General features: G+C 40.4%; 1 protein-coding gene across 1 annotated transcript in view; it reads right to left on the bottom strand.

The window, feature by feature from the left end:
• Nucleotides 1–25,245, bottom strand: part of MACO1 (macoilin 1) — a 52,554-nt gene that overhangs the window by 12,890 nt on the left and 14,419 nt on the right. The window contains exons 2-6 of the mRNA XM_075908991.2: nucleotides 23,843–23,984; nucleotides 21,899–22,025; nucleotides 18,885–19,008; nucleotides 13,942–14,120; nucleotides 11,824–12,322 (exon numbers count right to left, since the gene is read on the bottom strand). Coding sequence (XP_075765106.1) covers nucleotides 11,824–12,322; nucleotides 13,942–14,120; nucleotides 18,885–19,008; nucleotides 21,899–22,025; nucleotides 23,843–23,984 — 1,071 coding nt within the window. The remainder of the gene's footprint in view (nucleotides 1–11,823; nucleotides 12,323–13,941; nucleotides 14,121–18,884; nucleotides 19,009–21,898; nucleotides 22,026–23,842; nucleotides 23,985–25,245) is intronic.

Raw genomic sequence — 25,245 nt, 5'->3', positions numbered from 1 at the left:
TTTGGTAGCAGCCTTCAACTTCCTGAAGGGAGGTTCCAAAGAGGACGGAGAGAGGCTGTTCATAGTAGTGACAGATGGCAGAACAAGGAGCAATGGTCTCAAGTTGTGGTGGGAGAGGTCCAGGTTGGATATTAGGAAAAACTATTTCCCTAGGAGAGTGGTGAAGCACTGGAATGGGTTCCCTAGGGAAGTAGTGGAGTCTCCATCCCTAGAGGTGTTAAAGTCTCGGCTTGACAAAGCCCTGGCTGGGTTGATTTAATTGGGATTGGTCCTACCTTGGGCAGGGGACTGGACTTGATGGCCTTCTAAGGTCTCTTCCAGCTCTATGGTTCTATGAGACTAATGGTAATAGCCATTTGTTTTTACACTGACCCTTTGGGGCATAAGTATTCAAAAAAATCCAGATCTAAGCACCAATGCAAAAGATACTGGTTCAAGGTAGAAGAAAAGATCGGTATTTCACCCTCCTCCTCTGCTGTCCTATGATCGTTTCTTAGGTGAGCTGAGGACTCAACTATCAGAACTGACCAACATGACAAGGAGACAATGGAGATTAACAGGCTATTGCATACCAACAGTTAACCTGGGGGTGGGCAGTAATATTCATGGGAGGGGGCTATTTAAAGAATTTTGTTATGTGGTCATGGGCCGGCTCCACCCCCAGAAGGGGCGGAAGGGGTGTGGCTGGGGACAATTCCTCCCTCTTCCCCTCCCCCCCCAATAGTCTGGGGCAAGGAGCTTTGAATTGGAAACACAGAAATGGACTCACGGCTCCCGGCCCTTTCGCTACCGCATTGCCTGGCAGTCGGCTGGGATTGCTGCAGCTATTTAAAAGACTCATGGCTCTGGCCCCTTCTAGGGTAGTGCCAAGCTAAAAGCCGAGAGCCATTTTAATAGGATCCTGCTACCTGAGCCACCGCCTGGAAATTCGGTGTCACGGGCAGCAGGATATAAATAAAGCAGCCAGATGCAGTCTGGATCAAAGTGTTAGGCAGGCCGGATCCGGCCCCCGAGCCACATCTTGCCCAGCCCTGACGTAACTGGTTCTGACAGATGTTTTATTTTAACCCGAATAATGGGCATCAGAGTAAGGTACAGGAAGAGACTATGTATGTAATGCATCACATTCACAGGCTTTACAGTGATAAATATCCAAAGTAATTCCATTAGAGCTCTCCAAAGCAAGAGATAATTTTGAAAACACTGTGTCAGGGACTGCTTTCATCAGAACATAAGTCTTTTCAGAAAGCTTTTTTTTTTCCCCCCCATAAAGGAAACGCCTCTGCTCATTTGTTCCACCAAGATAGACTGTACTGTCTCCTCTTCTAAGAATTTGTAATAAGTGCACAATTTTTTTGGAAATATCCAAGACAGAAAGTGAAAACTGAGCATATAAATCCTTGATAAAGACCCTAAATTAACCATTTCAAATATGATAACTTTAGAGAAATTAAGCCATTCCTATTAGTTTCCTAAAACCATATGCACCGAGAATGCTTTCATTGAATGGTGTTAAATTTTACTGTGGTCATGATTGCTTAGAAGGTGAAGTATGAACCAGAGTTCCCCCCCCACACACAAAATTAAGCTCTCACTTCAAACAGGACACAAGGACGTAACCATAAAGCTGTCTTCACCACTTTGTGTTTCAGGAGGAGGATGCTTGTAGCATAAGCTTTTTGGATCCAGGAACATAGGAGTTAAGTTTTACAAGTGGACACCAAAGCCTAAAAATACAGCTCCTTTTATTCTGAAGGAGCTTACAGAGATTTGGGATAATTCTTATTGAGATCCGACAGAAGCCTGCCCTTCATCAGTTACCCATTGCCAGCCAACATGCTGGTGAGATTAAGTTTCAGAGAAACAAAAATTTAATTTAACTCTGAGAGTCCTCATTGCCTAAGGCAGGCACACAATCAACCTGTGGAACTCCTTGCCAGAGGATGTTGTTAAAGTCCTGATCTTTACAGGGTTCAAAAAAGAACTAGATAAACTCATGCAGGTTAGGTCCATCAATGGTTATTAGCCAGGATGGGTAGGAATGGTGTCCCTAGCTTCTGTTCGTCAGAGGCTGAAAATGGGTGTCAGGGGGAGGGATCACATGACAATTACCTGTGCTATTCACTTCCTTTGGAGCATCTGGCATTGGTCACTGTCAGAAGACAGGATACTGGGCTAGATGAAACTTTGATCTGATCCAGTATGGCCCTTCTTATGTTCTCTTATGTTCTTATGTCTAAGGCCCACTACGGTGAAGCACAGTCCAATGAATTATATTCCAGCAGATCATTATTGTCCAAAAGCTGATTGTGCTGCTTGGATTCAGATTCACTATACTTACAGAATTGAGTTTCTTACTCTGCGAAATTGCTTCTCTTAGCAATCACAAAACCTGGCCAAATGAGTAACCTTACTATTAAGCCTCTGAGTGTCTGAAGGAGCCAAGCACTTTTGACGACAAAACCTTTCTATGTGAACATTGAAACCACTTGTCAGTGGACAAAGTTAAATCTTTCACTAGAAGGATGCCCAAATAATTAGATTAGATGACTGACTTTCCCGCTCTCACGGAATCAAATTAAAATATGTTTATGTTGTCTTGAGTGCTCACTGTCTGGGATTCAAATACTGTAACAGGTCATGTAATATCCATGTACACCAATTATTTTATTAAACCCATTTTACAGATGAAAAGTTAACCCTTTTGTGCCTCAGTGACTCTCCAGACACAGCACAATAAGCCAATGGCATTGAGGAACAGAATCTAGGAGTCCTTAACTCTCAGTTCTGGCTCTAACCGAGAGACTTAAATGCCACTGAAAAAAATGCATCATGATGTGTTTTTGATATTATGGATTGCCATGCAACAGAAACCTCTGAGCCAAAATTAGGAATTCCAGAAAGCTATGGAGAGTTCCTTGATTAAACAGAATTGTCAATATTGAAAATATTACTTCAACTGAAAAGACCAAAGGTCATGACCATGTACTTGAATCATGGCAAATAAAAATCAGTAGTGCAGAAACCTGAAGTGGTTAGAACAAAACAGTATGAAGAGAAATGCAAACTTCTTTAAAGTCAATGGCTGATAAAATCCCAGGGGAAATGCATCTATAGCAAAATAATAATTAGAAAATTATTTAAAAAAAATAATTTGGGCAACATTTTAAAAAACAGATTTTAACAATCTCTTTTCATTACGTTGCATTTAATGGTAACCTCAGCTCTAGTTTTAAGCACTAAGAAAGCTCTCAATACAATTTATAGAGAAAATAACCTGTATAGCAGACACCATAGCATCTAAAATGTACAATTAAAACCTGGATATCTCATTTTCTGAAATATTAAAACCCACTTGGATAGAAAAAGAACATTTACATTTGACGATTTTTTTAAAATTATCAGCTGCATATTTAGCTACCAGAACCTTCTTGTTTTCCCTACATTATTGGGCCCATCCAGGTTACAGGCTGGCTGCTTCCTGAGAGCGGGGTCGGCAGGGGCTGCCACCTCCACCCCGGGAGCATTTGCTGCAGGCTTTGCAGTATTAAGCTTAAGCTTTAAAGTTTATATATAAGCTATATGCTGCAGAGCCTGCCGCGAGTGTAACTACTAGGATCTGTTGGGGTTACACGGTTACATTTTAAATTATTTTACATCCCTAGTCTACTCAAAATTTTCTCATGTAGAATGCTGCTATATAAAGTTCTTCCCTACGCCCACAGGAAATAAATAATTTTCAGGGGAATACAAGATTTTAAAAACTCTCCCTCTGCTGCCTTCTCCCCCAAATAAAACACATTATCAAGGTGAACCAGAGAGGTATGTTTGCGGTTAGAAGTGTGACTGGTGCTCTGACTCTATCCCCCAAAGTACTTTGTACTATTTGTTACAATGTTGAATGACCCAATAAGGCAGCATTATTTTCGCTACTAGACTAGTTTCTGCTTAGGACTCCTGTACTTTATACTGTGTTTTCCCAGTAAACTAGGAAATAAAGGGGGAAAAATGAATTCTAGGACACTGTTTCTCTTTTGTTGTTGTACAAGCAACAAATCATCTTGAAACAGAATTACTTTTAAAATAATGGCTTAATTACAAATTGGCCATCCAAGGCCCAATCCTGCAAGGCACAATTTCTTGATCCCCACTTATAAGGCAGTTTATCAGCCCATCACCTCAAGACTGGATATCTTTCCATACTTATTTCAAATTATCTGAAAAATAACTCAGTTTGAGGCAAATTCTCCTAGATATTTATATCCATTGTGTGCATAAAATCCCTTGTTGCTTAATTTACTTGGTTTTACACATTACTGACAGCTCCAAGCACCTGGGCATCCTACACTAATTAACACTATGCAAAAATAAAGTCCTCAAAAAGAAAAGACTCAATTACATACTCTGAAATGCTCTTCTTGTAACTTTATGAGACTTTTTGCTTGATTCCTTTTTTTGCCTAACCCGTCTTCCATAATGATATCACTTTAAAACAACCAATGTGAAAATAAGTTGAAGGTCCTCCCACTTAAAATAATATGTCGTCACAGGTTGTTTCTTTAAGCATTTTCCATATATCAAAAAGTTCTAGAAAGAACAGAGATAGAAACCTTAGTTCTGACTTACCTTTAGTTCTAAACAGAGTTGCTGTAAGTTGCCAGCAATTCAAAAGAATTGTTCTGTTTTTGAATAGCCCAAGGGCTGCACTAACCCTAAGAAATGGTTTGGCAGAAAGAGCTTCAAAGAAATTATATAAAAGGATGCTAGGAATACCTTTAATTAAAAAATCCTCTTCAAGTCAGCCAGGCTAAGGGATTACATATCAAATGAACTCCAAAGTGAAATTTATTACCTAGCCATCTTTGAACTGTTACATGGATTTTTTTCATGACATATTTGAACGGAAAATTTATAAGCGAATACAACACAGTTAAAAAAATCTGTTTGCATGTCAGCCAAAAGATTGAAATCGTGTCAAGAATCTGTCAGATTTCTTGATATGGAACAGTCTAATAATTCATCATTCTTTCCCAAATGGTACACGCGCACAGTGCAAACACCGTACCTGGGAGAAACATCAAAAAGAAAAATCGTAAGCTTCATTATGCAACTCTGAGACTGACAAATCCAGAGTAAGTGCCAATGATCAAGTATTCAAAATTGACAACACTTCAGAGCCATACTTTCTATTTAAAATAATAATAAGTGGAAAAAGCCTTCCCATCAATCTACTCCCTCCTATCCCTCCATTTTTTTGCCCTTGTCTGAACTCACACAACTGTAACTATAATAATTCCCATATTTGTCTTCTCTACATGTGGAAGAATTCTATTTCTGTTCTAACACAGAGCATCCTATTTGTACTGAACCCATCTGTTTCCCCAAACCTAAAGTCTTTTTGTACAGCCGTTTGTCAAATTGAGGTTTCTAGTCTGAAGTAGAGTGTTCCTTCAGGATTTCTTCACAACTGAGAATCTGTATTATAATTTATAAGTGAAAGTTCCACTCCAATATCAGTTTCATTAAAAGAAAGAGAGAGAGAGAGAAGTGATAGCTCTCTTCTTCTACCCATGGCATTATTAGAAGTTTTAACAGCAATATATTAGTATCCTGGGCTTTTGTGGGAAAAACCTACTTCCTCAGATGAGCTGGAGAGGGATAACAGGAACCCAGAAATTATACAGAAAAAGAAGAGGGAATGTACCTGCTAACTGTAACGGTGCTAATTGGGCTAATTAAGTGGACAGGAAGAGTCCTGTACTTAGATTCTGATGTAAAAATGAGGTGTTAGATACAGTCTGGCTTTATAATGTGACATTCAGTTAATGTCTTTGTTCAAGCCCATGGAAACAGTGTCCAGTTTGCAGATGTTTATTAATTCCCCACTTTCTTGCTATATTTGGCTGGTGAAAATCCTTTACAAAAGAATAGCTACTTTAAATCCATTAATAAGTGCCCAGGCAGGTTAAAATGTTTCCCTACAGGTTTGGGAGCTCTGGGGACATTAGTAGCACTATAGACAATGGAAAACAACTAGAGCTAAAATACAGGAAACTATATTTACCTTAAAACCTTCAGGCTTTGCTCAGAGGGCAACCCCACATCTTGTGAGAGCAGGGAGGAAGGACATAAGCCAGGCCCTGCTCCACAAATATTTCCCTATGCACAAATGTAGTAGCCCAGTAACCTGAAGAGTTCAAAAGATACTCCTAGAGGATAATGCATGAAAGGGTTAGACTGGTTTTCTAGATTCAATACTGCATAAGCCAGAAGACAGCACTTCAGTGCACGTGAACACTATTGCTAAGCCATGCTTTTAGATGCTCTCTTTTTGCATGCAAATAACTAGCAGCAAGTTGTGATCGTTACAAAGAGGCATCTTGCTGTGGCAAAAGCCGCCTTCTGGTATTTTTTGTACTACAAAGGAACGAAGGATTTAGTTATGATCATGATTTGTACTTGTAACAAAGTTCAAGCCCACAAATGGAAAGAAAATCAGCCTGTCCCCTAGCATGGATACAGAGTTGAAACAGAATGCTAAACTAGCTTGCTCTGGTAGCCATTAGGAAATTATCTAATTCTACGAAACGGAAAGGGCGCCAGAGTCCCTCTCCCCATTGGCCTGATGAATGTAACAATGTAAAATGAACAGTTTGGATGAAAGTTGCTGTGAAAACCCTACAAAAATCGTAAGTGATTTTACAAACACCACAATGAAGATTGCCAGCTTTCTGATCGCAGAAGACTACACACACTTCTCAGTCTCTGCCCCACCCCTTCTCCAAGGCTCTGCCCCCGCCCTTTGCCACTTGCTCTCCCCCACCTTCAGTCACTCATTTGCACCAGGCTGCGGCAGGGGTGCGGACTCTTGCTGGGAGTGCAGGCTCTGAGGTGGAGGCCAGGGATGAAAGTTTGGGGTACAGATAGGAGCTCCAGGCTGGGGCAGGAAGTTGAGCTGTGGGGGGTGAGGGTTACAGCTGGGGGGGGGTGGGATCTGGTGTGGGGGTGGGGATAGAGGTTTGGAGTGCATAAGGGGCTCTGGGCTGGGGCAGAGAGTTTGGGTGCAGGTGGGGTTATGGGCTCTGGAAGTGAATGGAATGTGGGAGAGGGCTCAAGGCTGGGATGGAGGGTTAGGATACAGGCTCTGAGCAGTTCATACCTCAGGTGGCTCCCAGAAGCAGGCACTTAGGTGCAGGTGCGCCCAGGAGGCTCTGTGTGCTGCCCTTGCCTGCAGGCGCTACTCCTGCAGCTCCCCATTGGTCACGGTTCCTGGCCAATGGGAGTGGCAGAAAGGCCGCTTGAAGAGGGGGCAGTATGCAGAGCCTTCTGGCCACTCCTGTGCCTACGAGTCAGAGGGACACACTAGCTGCTTCCAAGAACTGCAGGGAGCCTACCTGAGCCCCACTGCACCCGCGGTGCTGATCAGAGTTCACCAAAGTTTTTTGAACTGCGAGTTCTGGTCCAACTTAGAGGGTTGGCAGTCCTACTGACAACATTGTCAAGAGATTGGGAATATTTCCACTTGACTGATGGAGGCAGACAGAGGTGTGGGTTGCAGAGCCGCCAAATGCCAGTGCTAGGATTAAACCCCAGAATCCCACTACTGTCACCAAGCAGAGCACAACCACTCCCTTTTTGTTAGCCAAAGCAACTGTTAACTGCAACACCTAAAAAGACACATTTTTAAGAAAAGGGATCAAATATAACTCCCATTCAGAAAAGTACAAATACAAAATGAGTGACAGTGAAGGCTACCATCTCTGTAGTCTTGTACAGTACATTTCATATATATAAATTAAAGGTGAAAACCTTCCTTGTGACAAAATAAAAACCATCATTTTAGAAAGATGACCATTAGGTTCTACATTTCAGTTACTTGGCTTTGAGCTGTGGTGCACTTTAGGAATGTAAAATCCCAATAAATCAGTTAACTGTTAGGTTATCCTAATGTTTAATGGGTTAGCCGAATGAGCAGGACCCCGGGGGCGGGGCCACTCCAGCACAGTTGGAGCAGCCCTCAGCCTGTGGGGCTGCCAACTTCTGGCCCCCATACAGAGGGTTGCTGCTGGGACTGACTCTCAGCTTTGGCTGCCCGCTGCATGGGGCTGGAGCAGCCCTCCACCTGCGGGATGCTGCTCCTAGGAATGGTTAACCGTTATCCAGCAAACTTCACTTATCTACCAAAGTGAACTACTAGAAATCTAATTGTTTCTTTGGACACAAGAACCGAAGTGTTAACAAATCCACTAGTTATTCTTGGCAGTTTTCAGAACAAGTTAGCTAACATTCCCAGAGAATGCAAGGACACACAAACATGGACAGCGACATATTAAAAGTGAAACTTTTAGTTCCATATCAACATATGACTGACAAACATTATTTCAATGAGATAAGGAAAAAAGCTTCCAAATTTAGTAACTGCTTTTCCTGCTCTCTTTTTACTAACTTAAGATGCCATTGAGGAAAAACACCCTGGCTTTAGAAAGGGGGTAACTAGCATAAACATATTAAGCTACTAAAAAAATGAGTTAATATTGCCGTTTTAAATACTGTAGCATACTATGCAATATCAACTTTGAGAAAATACTAGAGAGCACACAGTGATTAGCTGTTTTACCCAGATTGTAAGTCTATAAATGGCAGTGTAGGGATTCAGAATTATTTTCTCTAAATAATCACCAGAAATCTCAGTTCAATAGTCACTATAAGGGCACTTTAACTACATCTAATACTGGTCAATTAGTTTAGGGCCGTGTTTATGAACAAACAAGAACACAGCTTGGCTTAGAGATCCCAGGGTGAGTTTGAAAGTTGTGAAAAGCATCCTTTTATTTGAAACCTGGACAGGTTTGTCTGAATGACTGCTGATCAAATACAGATCCTCACACTTTTTTATAGCTGCTTTTTAGATTAGAATCACACATAAGTTAGAAGTTCAATAGTTACTGCCACATAAAAATGGAGAAAACAATGAATAAATGATTTACGATATAGGAACAGGGGCACTGACAAGCGAAATAAACATCTTGTGTTTAATTTAAATTAAACTATCCATCCACATAGAATTTTTTCCCCAAAACAAAGGGTTTTTTGCATGCATTTAAAGACACGCATTATCAGAGACTCGATGTAAACTCAAGAGTTACACGCAGATCAATAGTCTAAAAGGGACAACACTCAATCCACTCTTCCAGTTATTTATATTGGTAATAAATACTACCAAGCAACATCAGACAATTTCTAGTATTTTAAAATCTTGAAATCACTGTGACACTAACTTAACTTATGTGGCCCAGTAAATGTGTGTCTCAGTATATATTCAAACATAGCAAAATATTTTGGATCTTAAATCTGGTCCCACATCATGGACACATACAGAGAAACACTTTCATAACTGGTTGGCAGGCCATAATGTAAACGTGGTCCAGGACTGAATTTGGTTCACAGGTCAGGTTAGCTAGCGTCTACCTTGTTTACTTCATGCAGTTATTCTGCAGATACTACACGTGAAAAATGATCTATTTCAAGAGAAAAGAAAAAGGAAAAAGGAAAGAAAAGGAAGCCACATGAATTGGCAGAAGGTATGCCAATTAGTGGGTATAATCATTATCAAAAGAGAAAAGGGTATTTTCATGGAAGTAATTGTATCTGCATACTGTGAATCTTCAGAGACAAACTAGAGTCAGAATTCCAATTACCTAAAGGTTCCCGCAGGGAAAATGTGAGTGTGACTTGCCAATTAAATTACCCAACAAGGACTTGCTGAAGTTAGACCAGTAAGCATGCAACACTACGGAACAGAAAAAAAGAGATGCTAACAGTGAGATTGGAAAGGGGAGTGGACGAGGTATAACGGAACGACAGACTTATTCTAACAGGTCTGTATCACATCCTAATTACATGCAGTTTTCTTTCCTTCAGATGGATCTGCAGTGGCACACAGAGCTTGAACAAAGAACTTAGATTTTCTGTTTGTTAACAAAGCAGCAGCAATAAGATATTTAGAGGAATTTTCCACAGAAGCCAGAGAGAGAGGGTATTCTGGTACTAATCCTTTACCATAAGGCATTCAGTGTTAGAAGAAGAGTCACAACTCTTTTGCCTTCTACATGATACCAAATTTGCTGCTTTCTGCTTGTTTTGGCTTAATTTATTTTAGGCCTCAGTGCTTACACATACTATGTGAAGAGTTTGCAGCAGGTCTTATCTTTATAGCAGGTTTTGGTCTTTTTATTTTAATATATTTTTAAAAGGAAGGAGGTCTTTATTGTTCAATAGCAGGATATCACCTCTTGCTGTTTTCTTTTCCTAAAAGGGTTCTGATAAATAGTGCAACTGAAGTAATTGACGATATGCCTGCAAACATAGCAACAACATGATTCTCTGACAGTTAATATCAAATAGGTAGTGTGTGTGTGTAGCAGTGGGATCCAACTGCAGCAGTTCACCTTTTTTAACCTTAACCTTTTCCATTATGTTTTATAGCAATGATTCCTGAACTGTACTCCATGAATCACCAGTGGTTTGCAAAGCACTTGTTGTCTTTCCTTATTCCAGCTGTTAAATAGCATTAAAAACTAAAAAACAATAGTTCTGTAGCACCTTAAAGACTAACAAAACATGTTGGTGGTATCATGAGCTTTTGTGGGCACAAGCCCACTCAACTAAATACATACTAAATGCTTTTCTGATACTACTTTTCCATATTGACAACTTCCAGAGAGATGTTATCTGATTGAAAACTGGAGTTAAGAAACACAAATAAAGAACCCCTGTAGTATGGCTAGATTCAGTTACTGCCTCCTGACTATTAGTCTGGGGAAATGAGACAGGAAACATCAGTGAAAACAGACATGGGCAAAACACAAACTTCAGTTCTGCTAGCTTTTACTGCTGGGTAGGTAATAAAAGAAACTCTGATCAAAAACAGTATTTGCACTTTACTATTCACATTCTTGAAAAGAACACAGAACTATTCCAGTAGAAAATACCACCACCAGACTGTACAATGTTAACTGCTGAAGAACTATTTTTCCTCTTTGGGCAAGGAATTTGAGACAATCGTGTTCATTTCTATGAGAAGTTTGCAACTTCTCGTTTCTACCCCAACTGACGGCACAGTTAAGAACCCAACAGCTTACCAGAACTATATCTTTATTTAACCCTCACATTAGCAACCATAAGGACATGTGACTTTTCAGATCATTAGAGTGCATAATGCAGTGAAAATAAATGTGTGCACTGTATTCAGACCAACAGGGTAAAACATAATTGCAGGTGGAGTGTGAATACACTATCAAAAGAATGTAACAGCTCACGACTTGTATTCATACCTGTGAACTAAAGATTAAAAGAAAAAAAAAAACCCCCAAGCATTTCCTACTAGACTTCTCAAGTTCAAATTATACTACCTTTTCTATCCTGGAGAAGTAAACGGCATAGAGACCGATGTTCAATAAAGCTGTAATTATGTTATTTTGTACCTCTCTAGAGCCTTTAATCAAAGGATTGTTAAAACACTTTATTATGCCTCACAACAACCCTGTGAGGTAGGTACGTATATACCCATTTTACAGAGGAGTAAACTGAGGCATGGTGCTGTAAAGTGATTTGCTTATATCACACAGGAAATCCACAAGAGTTAGCAACTGAAACAAGATACCTACCTCTCAGCCCATTTTTTCTAATCACTAGGCTATGCTGATTTTCTAATGAAGACATAAATTGATTTATTAATGGTTTCCTAAAAAAGGTTTCTAATATACTGTAAAACAAGCATAATGAGAGAAAGAAGTTGTTAGGCAATGAACATAGCAAACTTACCTTACCAGTGCATCTGGTTTGCTTAGCTGGTTATTAGGAATACAGTTTTCCATTAAGTCCTTGTGTGTGCTTGGGCTCTTGCTAGTGCATTTCTGTTTTTTCTCATTTTTAGTAGATGAGGAAGGGATGCTCCCATTAGTTGCACTATGACTGCGAGGCGAGGAGTTCACAACTCCACTGGCATTTTTGTAATTTTTGGATGAGGCAGTGCATGAGTCCTCTTTTAAGAGGTTTTCTGTACTTCCAACAAGATCATTATTTAATCTTTTACTATTGATATGGTTTTCCATATATTCAATTTCTTGTATTTTAGAGTCTACTGGTTGTAAAATATTGTTATTTATTCCAAGGTTGTGTTTCTTGGCATCCTTGTCCTTTTCTTTCCCCTTTTCTCTATATTCTAGCTCCGGCAAGGTTGTGGATAATTTTTTATTGGCTGGAATGCCTCCATTGTGCTGTAAAAGTACTGAAGAATCCATATCAGATAATCCTTTGGCTGCTGCAATAGCAAGAAACCGAGACAGTTAAAGCCACAGAACAGAATGATTTAATAACTGTATAACCAGTTTTAAACAAACATAAAAACAAACAAATCATTAAGCAAACGTCAATCGTTTTTAGTGAAAACCACCATCAAGGTTATATTTTGAGGAAAAAAGCACATCAAACATACTTAGATATTTAAAAGCTTAATTTAACAAACTTAATAATTTTTGGATACAAAACACAATTCTAAAAAAGCTAGTTTAGTTGTAGATACCTGCCCTAAAGTGTAAAGAATACTACTAACTGACTAGATTATAAAAGTTGCTAATAAACTGTTGAAAGTTAAGAGGCTAGCTAGATTTAGAGAAACAATTATCTTGAAATCTAATCAATTTTAAAAGACCTGTGCTACATAAAGCTGCTTTTAATTCTAATGCCCCCAAGTCCACCCTCCTTCATTTTGTATGGCTTTCTAAAATGTTTATAATTTTAAACAAGCAGCCCTGTGGCATCTTATAGACTAATAGGTTTATTGGAGCATAAGCTTTCGTGGGCAAAGACCCACTTCATCAGATGCATAATTGTAAAGGAATTTCCCACCTTGTTACTGCGTGAAATCAACAGGGGAAACTGTAAATTAATTACTCACAAGTGCTATCAAAACCAGAAAGATTTTCTCCCCCCACCCAATATTACTGATTACTTCAAGTAATGATGCTAGGTTAAAAAAAAAAAGTCAGACAAGAATCTGAAATCTAATGTCTTGTTTTTAAAAAGGGGACAAGATTTTAATCTTTAGTTAGGAAAAGGGCCGGAGCATTGCACAATGAGCTCTGTATGGCTCTGAGGACTGGAAGGGGGCGGGGTGAGGGGGGAGAGGCTGGCATGGTGTGCTCCCGGCAGTGCTGAGAGCTGGCTGACCTCACCCTGCCCCTTCCATGATCATGGAGCCAGTCCCCCTTCACCTTGCCCAAGGACCTAAGATGTCCGGTACTTTCTGATTTTTTCCCCCCTGACCAGGAGGCGGAAATGCCAGGCACCTGGCAACCCTACAAATACTCAGTGTCCAGCCTCCCCCTGCCCCACCAAGCTCCACCCACCCCCAACACTCCCAGTCCCCAAGATTACCTGGTTCTGCAAGGCTGCCGGCAAAATGACCAAGGGGAAGCAATGACTCCCCTGGGTCTTAGTGCTCAACCTTTCCCCTGTTCCTATACCTGCACTCACTCATAAAGGGAAAGGGGACATGCTGGTTTATTTTAATTTTTTTTTTCCCCTTAAGTCTTGGAGTCATTTTTTTTTTTTGGCTCAACAACTTTGGTCACCCCCGCCTCCCCCTGCAACCTTTCCCCCCCCCCCCAACAGAATTTTTTCCCAGGGTTTTTTTTGGAGGGGGGTGTTCAGTATTTTTGTTTCGACCATCTGGCAACCATAACAGTATGTGTACTGTACTAAATGATCTCCATTGTACTGCAGCAGTTAGATAGCCCAGGAAATGTATTTCAGCATGATGGTTATTCCTGGTGGTTAGAAACTCTGTTATGCTTCATAGCCACTATCAATGGAGTCAGGCATTATTTCTTTTAATTACAGATGATGGCAGCAAAATGACAATTAGACAGTAAAACCTACCTTCTTCTGCCTCTCTTTCTTGCCTTTGTAACATCTGTTGTTCTGGGGGTAGAGCTTGCTGGAGAAGCTGCATGTAAAATTCATTCTCTTTCTGCACTTCTTTTTGTTTTCTTAATCGCATTTTATAGCTGACGTAACTTTTGAAGCCAAAGCCCAAAGTCACAACAGGATAGCCAATACTAGAAAGAAGACACTTATTAACTGCTTTCTGATCATGTTACTGAGTTAATCAGATATATAATATTTCACACCTCAGTGCACACATCAGTAAAATGGAGACACTACTACTTACATATCATTGAGGTATAGCCTATAGGACCTAAATATTATTATTAGCTAATATGAATTTGAGTAATACAGAATGCTAGCAGATCACACCATTGACCAGGATGGTTAAAAAAATTAAAAATTTATTATTTTATTTAATTAAGATACCTTTGAGCAGTAATGTATCTCATCATGGATTATAAATTATAATTCTATAGTATGAGACAATATATTCATGCAGTGTTTAAGAAAAGTTTTGTAAAGGAGTTCCAACAGTTTGTGGATTAGAGACCCAATCTTAAGGGGTTCCAATGGTTTATTTAGGTTAAACCTTTCATCCATCAGTAGGACTCACTGTTCAGTCTAGAAGATACTATCAGAGATGCTTAGTTCCACAGTTCTCAAACTGTGGATTTGCGTCTCCAGTGATAACATGCTTGTTAACAGCAAAAAATATTTTTAAATAAATAATATATAGAGGTGAGAAATTACAGGTCTCAACTCCTATTGTCTCTCTGCAAATTTGTATACGCAGAGTCAATCCCTTACCTCTCTCTAAAAATGAAAAGTTTTAAAAAGCTCAATGAACAAAAGATTATTGGAGGCAGAATAAATCTGGACAAGGAGAAGTCTGGAGATAAATGTGAGAAAGAAGGGACAGGCAGTAGAAACAAAAGTGAATCTATTTGAGCAGCATATTCCAGAAGTCTTGACTCTGAGTATGGCCTTCATTGATTTGAGATCTACCATGCCATTCTCTCAGTAGAAGAGAAAACCTATAGTGGCAGCATTCTGTAAAAGAGACCCAGTTTGGGAATATTTTAATGACGTTCTTTTACCTGTGGGTAGGGTTGCCAGGTGTCCAGTATTGACCCGGACAGTCCAGTATTTTCGCTTCCTGTCTGGTAAAAATTTCAGAAAATACCAGACACCTAAAATGTCGGGTATTTTCTGATATTTTCTCGGCCTGGAGGCGAAAAAAGCAGACACCTGGAAACCCTACAACACACCCGGCAACTGGTCCCAACCCCCAGCCTCCCCCTGCCCAGCTTACCTAGTTCCGCAGGGAAGCTGCATTCTGGCTTGATCAAGAAAACAAAATGGCCACCAGCAAAAAGCCTAAAGCCTAAGGGGAAGCAATGCCTTCCCTGGGTCTTAGTGCTCAACACCAGTCCCCTATTCTGACTCTGCATGCACTCTGAAAGGGGCTATGATGTTTTAATGTTGTTTTATTTTTAAATTTTTTTCCTTAACTCAGAGTCCTTTTTTTTTTGCTCAACAACTTTGGTTTCTCCCTCTTCCCCTCCACTTCAACAGAATTTTTTCCCTGGTGTTTTTTTTTTGAGGGAGGGAAAGGGGGGAGGCATGTTCAGTATTTTTGGTTAAACCATCTGTCAACCCTATCTGAACATGTAGGATCTTCAGGTTGGTAATCTTTTATTTCATACTTCTTCCTTAAGGACTGCCTGTCTTCCTTCTGGACTGTTCTTGAATTCTCATGTTTGAGCAAACAAATATAATTGTTACTCTATGGTACTATCATTTTTAAGTAGTTGTGATGAACATGGTTCAGTCATTAATACCAGGATACAGTCCACCCAACAGACCAGATGTCATAGGCAAATCGCTGGATAAAGCGTGTGTAAGAGAAATTGAGCTATGTGCAAAAAGTCTAGACCAGTGTTTCTCAAAGCGGGCTGCAGCCCCACACTGGGAAAGCTGCTAACAGGCCACTATGGTTTGTTTACTTCAGGGGTGGCCAACCTGTGGCTCTCAGGGTTACGGCTTGTTCGGAGCCACATGCCTGCTTTGTGCGTGTGCCCCAGTTCCGAGAGGGAGAAGTGTGTGGCTGTGCGGTGGCAGCTCCAGTGAGACCCAGGCATTGGGTTAGAACGGGAGGGGCCTGGGGATGCCTGGCTCTAGGGGAGGGCATTGGATTGTGGGGGCTGGGGATGGGCATTGGATTGCGGGGGCTGGGGATGCCTGGCTCTTTGCACTACTATTCACAGCTCTTTTGGCTCTTCGTGTCTAACTGGTTAGCCACCCCTGATTTACTTAATGGCTCTGCAGCTACGGAGCCTTGTAGCAGTGGGAAGGGTTGGCCTGGGCTATGCTGCTTCCCATGGCTCCCCTTGGCTACAAATGGCAAACTGTGGCCAGTGGGAGGCGCAAGGCTCCGTGGCTATGGAGCCGTTAAGTAAACACACTGGAGTAGCCCATTAGCAGCTTTCCCAATGTGGAGCCGTGGCCCAATTTGAGAAACACTAGTCTAGAGGGCAAAATTGCTAACCTGGGTCTTGATGGGTGAAGCAATGTCTGCAATGACCCTGTTGTATGTGTGTGTGACCACAGGAGAAGGGACTGTCTTCCTTACAGAAACAACTGATACTTCAGGAAATGCACACACAACAGAATACCTACAAGAAGTAGCAGTAAAAGTTATAACGAACCGTGGAAAAAACATTCAAGTGTCTAGTATGCAGCTTGGTCACCGACAATGCTACAAATGTTTCCAAGATGAGAATAAGTTTAGAAGAGAGAGAAGAGTCCTAAGCTAATAATCATAGAATCATAGGGCTGGAAGAGACCTGTAGGAAGTCTTCGAGTCCAGTCCCCTGCCCAAAGCAGGAATAACCCTAACTAAACCATCCCAGCCCAGGCCTTGGTCAAGCTGGGACTTAAAAACCTCTAGGGATGCAGATTCCACCACCTCCCTAGGTAACCCACTCCAGTGCTTCACCTCCCCCACTCCCCAGATAATTTTTCCTAATATCCAAACTAGACCTCCCCCACTGTAACTCCCCCATTGTTCCTTGTTCTGCCATCCATCACCACTGAGAACAGCCTCTCTCCAGCCTCTTTGGAACCTCCCTTCAGGAAGTTGAAGGCTGCTATCAAATCCCCCCTCACTCTTCTCTTTTGCAGACTAAATAAGCCCAAATCCCTCAGCCTCTCCTAGTAGGTCATGTGCTCCAGCCCCCTAATCCTTTTGGTTGCCCTCCACTGAACCCTCTCCAATGTACCCACATCCTTTTTGTACTGGGGGGCCTAGAAATGGCTGCAATACTTCAGATGTGGCCTCACCAGTGCTGAATAAAAGGGAATAACTTCTCTAGACCTGCTGGAAATGCTTCTCCTAGTGCACCCTAATATGCCATTAGCCTTCTTAGCTACAAGGGCACATTGTTGACTCATATCCTGCTTCTCACCCACTGTTATCCCCAAGTCTTTTTCTGCTGAATTGCTACTTAGCCAGTCGGTCCCCAGCCTGTAACAATGCCTGGGATTCTTCTGTCCCAAGTGCAGGACTCTGCACTTGTCCTTGTTGAACCTCAGATTTCTTTTGGCCCAATCCTGCAATTTGTCTGGGTCACACTGGACTCTGTCCCTACCTTCCAATGAATCTACCTCTCCCCCCAGCTTACTGTCATCCGCAGCCTTGCTGAGGGTGCCATCCATCCCCTCAGCCAGGTCAATAATAAAGATGTCGAACAAAACCAGCCTTAGAACTTATCCTTGGGGCACTGCTTGAAACGGACCACTAATCAGACACTGAGCCGTTGATTGCTACTCATCGAGCCCAACAATCTAGCCAGCTTTCTATCCACCTTACAGTTCATTTATCCAAACAATACTTCCTTCACTTGCTGGCAAGAATATTGTGAGAGACCATATCAAAAGCTTTTGCTAAAATCAAGGCATAATAATATATGGTTGCAGTGCTCATTTGATGCACCTCCTAGACAAAGACTTCAGTGTTCCAGAAATAAGGCTAATGTTGCTGAAATATCAAATACTTCCATAACAACCACTTTGCAGCAGCTGCTCTTGAAAAAGTGGTAGGAACCAAGCTTACTCTACCGCAAGGTGTGTGATAGAACTCAGAAGTGAACGATTTGGAGCACTGTATCAAGAACTGGCCTAATTGGACAACAGTTTATGAATAAAATAGATGGCACTGTCACAGTAATTCTTTGCATCTCACAAGCCAACCGTCTCCAAATGAGCTGGGTGCACTAGGATAATATTTCATCCCACATTATATCTAGAATGTTTAATGGCTGCTAATGGGGAGACAAATTTTACCCTGAATGTGTACAATGACAACAAGTTTACTAATAAGAGTAGGGTCTTCTGGTGCTCTCTCCCCTCCCTTTCTTTTCTACCCTGAGCACACCTACTGGATTGGGCCCCAGGGACAAATCAGCTGCCAAATATCTAACTTTGTCCTGTTTCTCACACGGCACTGAAGATTAGGCACTCTGATGTGTGGAGTAGGGCTTCAGTGCACATATCGAGAGGCAGAAGAAGCATAGCTTTTATTGAAAAAAAAATTAGGTGTTGAGACAGTTAAGATGTCTACAAGTTTCAGTGGCAGCTGAGCGGGGTCTTTGTGAATCCAATGGGACCTGATTCTGAGATTCAGGTGTCTAAAATGGCAGTTAGGTGTTGAAGTCCTAGTATGAATCCAGTCCCCTATTTCCTGCATCTGCTTCTGCTCTATTTTTATTGCCTTTTAATGTCATCTCTATTTTATTTCTCTGCCAACGTTAATGTGATGGAAGGTTTTTTTTCCGTCTCGATGGTAATTTTTGCTGTGACATTTAGCTGGTTTTATTAATATTGTGTTATAATATAAAATTCAATAAAAATAAGAGAAGGGAAGGAACACTTACCAGTGTGCAGCAAAAGGACGACAAAGATCCACATGAAAGTTTTTGAGATCTTTAAATCTAATTGCTGCTTCTATATAAACAAAAAGTATCCACAGCGATACTGTTGGCAAACAAACACCTCTCTCTATGGAGAAAAGACAAAGACAAGCATCAGCAACTCATTAAAAGCAGCAAATACTTTTAAGTTGTTCTTTTAGAAGACTCAAATAAGTGGAAGTTAGTCAAGTCAGATGTATATCTATAATTAAATGAAGACTAGCTCTTGCAAAACAAAACCAAACCAAACCAAACCCTAAAGATGTTTTAATTAAAAGTTTAGCTCTAAAGCTCTGTGTTATCATCTAGACTCAACTGCCAGATATCTCAGAAAAATAAAGCAGAAGACAGAGAAATATCTCATTAGGCATCTAAAATATGGGTGAAGCCAAATGAGAAACACTGCAAAACTTTGTGGCAATGTTACAGTTTATGATCTTTGTATCAAGGAAAGGTTATTAGTACATTAGACTGAACTAGTAATACCCATTTAGGTATCTCTTAGTGACATGGTGTCTAAAACATGCTAGCCACCTGTGGCTATTTGGCCCATTGAATGTGGCTAGTTGGCTTGAACAATGGTTATTTGGCTAGTTTAATATGGCTAGTTTGCTATAGCAGTAGCCACTACAGGGGCTACTGATTCAGAACTGGTTGGATACCATGGTCTTAGTGCCTGAAGTGAATATGGCTAAAGTACTGGCATGTGAGCAAATGTGATAACTGAAAAGACATGAGTGGTTAAGCAGGGATGTAAGAGACTAGTCAACTAGTTGACTATCTGCTAAGCAGAAGCTTATCAGGACAGTCAACTAGTGATGCGACTAGTTGCTTTCCCCACCCCTTGCTGCCTCTATCAGAGAGAGGGGACTCCCTGCTGGCCCCACACTCCCTGAGGGGATTCCTTTTGAAATATGCAAGAGCCCCACCAGGGCTCTGGTATATTTCAAAGGCTGAGGCGCTGCAGGGAGCGCAGGGCCAGAGAGGTCCCCCACTGTTCCCATGTTCCCTAAGGGGTTTCTTTTTGAAATGTACAAGATCCCCACAAATGTACAAGGAAGCCCAGCACTCCCGGCAGGGTCTTGCTACAGTTCGAAGGCAGAGACGTCCTAGACTAATTGAATAGTTGATGGAAATCCCATTGACTATTTAATTAGTTAATTAATTTAAATGTAACATCCCTATGGGTAAGTATAACACTTGTTACCCAACAGACCAAGTTTGTTCCCCAAATGCAGCCAACAGTCTCCTTGACATACATTTTAGATAGATGAGCATTGGGAGCCCATCCTGACTTTCTTCTGTACTACTCTCACATTTTACTCTTCATTCGTGCAGTTAGGAGGGAGAGAACTTTCCTTATCTAGTAGAGAACAGAATTGCTGCTTGTGAATGTTATTCATGTGATATGTAATGATTATACTACAGGCCAATTTAAGTTGGAAACTGTTACCTTACATAGGTTTTGTTCTTTGTCAGTCATCCATATCACCCAGCAGTTTACTACATGCCTTTCCATTTACGTGAATGCAACTTCAGGGCATGGAGTCTGAACCTGGGGTTCATGAAACTCCAGGGAGCTGTCACCATTCTCTCTGCCCACACTGCTAAATGGGAAGGGCATTCCAGCTACATTTCAGCATGGAAGAGCCGCTACTCTCGTGTTATCCAGATATGGGGAATACAGCAGTATTTGATGAATGGTCAGACTCAATCACCAGTAAGAATGCTAATGATTTATTTTGCTGCAATTGATTGAACAACAGAACTCCCACTGACCTCCCACGTGTTTTATGGATTAATTCTGTGCAAGTTTTGGAACATTTTAAACGATCTCAGTAGGGAAAGCAGACACTAAGTTACTGCTTTAGGGTTTCTAAGTCTACGGGCAGAGTCTACAGGGACCTCCTGAGAAGTGACATCAAGAAAAACTTTGGGCAATCATTTTAAATGTTTTTTAAAAATCCTAGAGTTATTTTAGGGTTGTTTAAACCGTTATTAAATATGGGCAGCAAAGGGTTCTCAGTCTTCCACTGGGCTCCCACATGCTGTTATTACAAATGATTAGATTGTTGGCAAGAGGTCTCCGCAGGAAGGTAAAGAAACTCTCACTGGAGAGTTGCTAACTCTTGTGATTTTATGGTGTCTTGTGATATTTCGTGTTTTTCTTAAAGCTCCAGCTTTTTGAGGTACATGATTAGGTGAAATCTCCACTTTCATTTAAAAAAGTTTCTAGCCCTCGTGGATGTAGAAAACACTTTGAAAACATAACTTGAGTGCACTCTAAGGTTTAGAAGCCAAACAAAAACACAACATTTATTTTTAAAATAGTCTTAGGATTTTTAAACCAGTCATGATTTTTGGGAGTCTGACTTTTTTACTTTAACCATTTGGAGACAGCAACACACGTTTGTGTGACAATTGCATTAACCAGCAAATATTAATGATGCTAGCTAAAATAATTTTTTAAATAAAAAGGTACAAATCATGTTCTGATAAGGGGGGAAATATACATTTGCTTCATCATTACTCTCTCAGTGACAACAACTCTAATCTACAGTAAATAGAAAGATAGTGACAGTATTGTTTCACAAAACTCCAGTTCTTTTTGTATTTGTGCTCCAAATTTCCTGAGTTAAAACAGTTTTGTAGCAAGGTCAGACATAGCTAGATTAGGCTGTTCTGGGAACCCCCCCATAGCTACACTTTTTGTGCCACTAGTTAAGGTGCCTCATTGTTCACAAAAAAGGGTGAAAGAGAAACCTCAAATACAGGACATTGAGTTAAGGTTATTTTTAAATTAAATTAATTAGTTCCCATAAAAAAGGGACATCAAATAGATCTATGAAACAAAGGGAAGGCACAACTCTAGTTGAAAGATGATGATTTAATAAATAAACTATATTACTGAATTTTGCTATGCAATGGTAAGATTTATATTTAACTAATAAGTTGTAGCTGAAAGAATGTTGACCTACCTGTGTGCCAGACATACTGTACCCATACATACGTGCTGGCAGCAAAAAATAGCCATTGTATTGGGATGAAGAGCAGACATATTATATTTGATGTGAATGCTACACAAACAAAAAATACTGAAAAGGCCTGAGAAAAGGGAAAAAAGACAGCATCTTAATGGTTCAATTATATTCCAGAGGAAACGACTGCTTTATATGCTAAATATAAAGTACAGAGTAGGTGTCATCAGGGTTATTTCAACATTAAAAAGTTACTATTATTTATACAATGGGGCGAACTAACAGAGTAATTTGGTTGTATTGGTTAGAACCATTATTAGCCACTTATACAAACAGAACCAGATTCAGAATTATCCTCTTGATGTCAACAATACCATTCTGTGATAGCAAACTTACAAAAAAGAATTAGGTATTTAAATGGATGACAACATCCAGGTTATATTAATGGGATAAAAATATATAAGGATATAAATCCTGATGCTTCAGCACAAAAGCCAAATCACCGACAGCAGCAATGCAGAAACTTTCCTTATTTTCATTACTAGATAGGACATGGGCCTACATGGACCACTACTATACGATATGATATAATGCTTCCGGTGTTCCAGGGCATTCAGAATTAGGAGATCATTTCTATTCTGAATTGTTGGAGAAATTTGGGTTTTGCCTCGTGGCTCATTACAGTTGAAGTGTGCAATTATTTGATTGTAACTGCATGGCCAGCAAGACTTTTTCTCTCACATGAACCACCAAAACCCCCTATTAGTAGTTTGGGAAATAAAGCTGTTAAAGCCATAAAGTGATTTATAAATACCAAATTATAATTTAAAGGAATATATTCTCTTTCCATAGGCATAACTGCCCTTTAACAGACACTGTAGGTATTTTAAAAGGTGCACTATATTCCTAAGATTTTTAAGATACAGATTAACCAATGTTTAATAACAATTTGCATTAAAAGAATAGTTTTTGGCTATATTTAAAATACATAATCCTCACACTGAAAAAAATCCACAAATCTTCATAATTTTTCTTCACATAAAAACACAGTATTTTATAATTATTTCCCTTATTAACTCATAGTTGAAAGTGTTATTAGTAGATTGCTATCACTTATTTTTAGTAACTGCAGCTATAATCCTACTTATTGTTATACTGTTCCTGTTGGGGAAGGTCAAGTAAAGTAAAACCTGAATTTTGAGCCAACTTAAGTAATAGGCACAGTGTCCAATTACGAACTGTAGCTAGGATTTTTCATGGAATGAGTCCCCAAATCTTATTGGAATTCATTGGAACTGGGCACTTACTTGCATAAGGCATTTTGTAAAACACTGGCCCATATTTTTAAATAACACATTTATTACACATGTAAAGGAACACCACAGATTGTTTAAACAAAAAATGTAGATTTCACTATTTATTTTCTGTTTTTAAATAGCAGTCTGATTTCTATAACAAATTAATCAATTTGAGGAAGTTGCAGCAGAATTACAAAACTTGCTAATTTTCAGGTAGGCTATAGGGAGGAGACAGAGAGAAAGTACAAAACAAAAAAAAAGTAGCTACACAATCAAACTAACCCATTTATGACCCTCCTTACTATGACACCAGAGGGACTCAATCTTTTTAGTGCATTTATACTTTCAGTACCCCCTGGAAAGTACTATTATTCCCATTTTACAGTTGGGAAATTGAGGCACAGAGGGGCTAAATGATTTGCACACGGCCAAACAGGAAGTTTGTGGCAAAGAAGAAACTTGAATCCAGGTCTCTCAAGTCCTATGCTAGCGTCCTAACTGCTAGACCATCTTTTCTTTCAAGAGCAATCATCAATAAAGCATGCCAAATTGCTTGTATGTATATGCCCTGGAACTCTCCCCTGTTACGGGGTATTTGCTATCAGAACCAGAAAATGAGTTTTCAGGTGTTTTCTGTTATACTTACCAAACCCTGGTATCTGAATGAATCGTAAACACTCCTGATGAAAAGCCAAAAAGGCCACAGATATTCAAACCTGAACTCCAGGACAAAATCTGCCAGCAACACTAGAGCCCACACAACCAGGAATTTCAGGTAGAGAAACGTACTGCAAAGGGGAAAAAAAAAAAAAGACAACTGATATTAATTTTAGCACTTGTGGTTAAGAGTGGAAAGACAAGAAAACATTGTCTCTATAAAAAAAATGTACAACATACTTTTTGTTTATAAAAGCTTTCCTGAAATAAGACTGACCACCAATAGAACAAAACAGGTTTATTCTAACATAAGATGGTTTAGGTTAATGAATCTTTAAAATTACACAAAATGCTTTTGAATTTTTGTTTTTACAAAGTGGCAAAAAGGAAATTTTTACTACTGTTACAAAACGTTTTATGCCAATCTTTTTTTAAATTTCTCTCATATCTATATACATATTTTAGAGTGCATCTGTGAGTGAGTCTGTTCAAGAATTCTTCCTAAACTGTGAGAGCTAGGGCCACCAAATTAGGTAGGCATTTTCCTCTTCTCCTAACTTAAAGGAAGGTCAGGGTTTGGTTTGCCAGGACAACTGGAATCCCCGGGAAAAGGACTGTTTTCCATAACATGAAAAGAGAGGGGCTGCTGTTCGGAGGGACGCGATGAGAATGGCCACTGGGGGCTGCAAGCCCACGCGTGAGAGCTATCCACTGGAAGCAGCCACACCACCAAAGAGAGTGGCCAACAGGGCTGGGGCTGTACCTCCTTCCTGCCAGCACATCCCTTTCCTAAATCTGTTACCTCCTCCTGGGCCCTTAGCTGCAGTGCCGGGATGGGGGGAGGGTGAGGGGAAGGGATGCTCCTGGCAACCAGGCAGGGAGAAAAAGGGCCCATGTCAGTTGAGGCCCTCCTCCCTGAACCCTACTCATCTTCAACCCTTTCACACCTGCCTGGCCCCCAGCCTCCTGCACTGCCCTCCACATAGCCCAAAAGCTCTACCCTGACTCTTGCACCCCCCGCACTACCAGCCCCCTATCCCGAAGGACCCGGGCAATGACAGGTAAGTCTGCTGGTTTTATAGAAAGTGAAGTCATATAAGCAGCTGGTTGATCATTCAAATGCACGTTGTCAAGGCTGAAAGGGTCCCATTTTTTTCTATTTCTCATATCTCCTTGCAAAGGCCACGTAATTTTTTGTGTTTTTCCCAGTAAGTGCTGCTGAAGTTAGGTCTTCTCTCTCATGCACACACTTTTTTAATGCTAGCAACTTAGAACTCACATGACATCATACAATTAAAAAAAAAAAAGACAATCAATATGAAGCCTGCTGCAATTCCAAACTGCCAAAGTGTTGTTTTTCATAATACTTTTTAAAGCTGGGGGCCACTGATC

This window comes from Pelodiscus sinensis, chromosome 26 (assembly GCF_052426305.1).
Source record: "Pelodiscus sinensis isolate ZL-2025 chromosome 26, ASM5242630v1, whole genome shotgun sequence".
In the NCBI taxonomy this organism is placed as follows: Eukaryota; Metazoa; Chordata; order Testudines; family Trionychidae; genus Pelodiscus; species Pelodiscus sinensis.
Note: the sequence above shows the minus strand (reverse complement) of the source record. Positions and strands in the feature narration are given on the sequence as shown.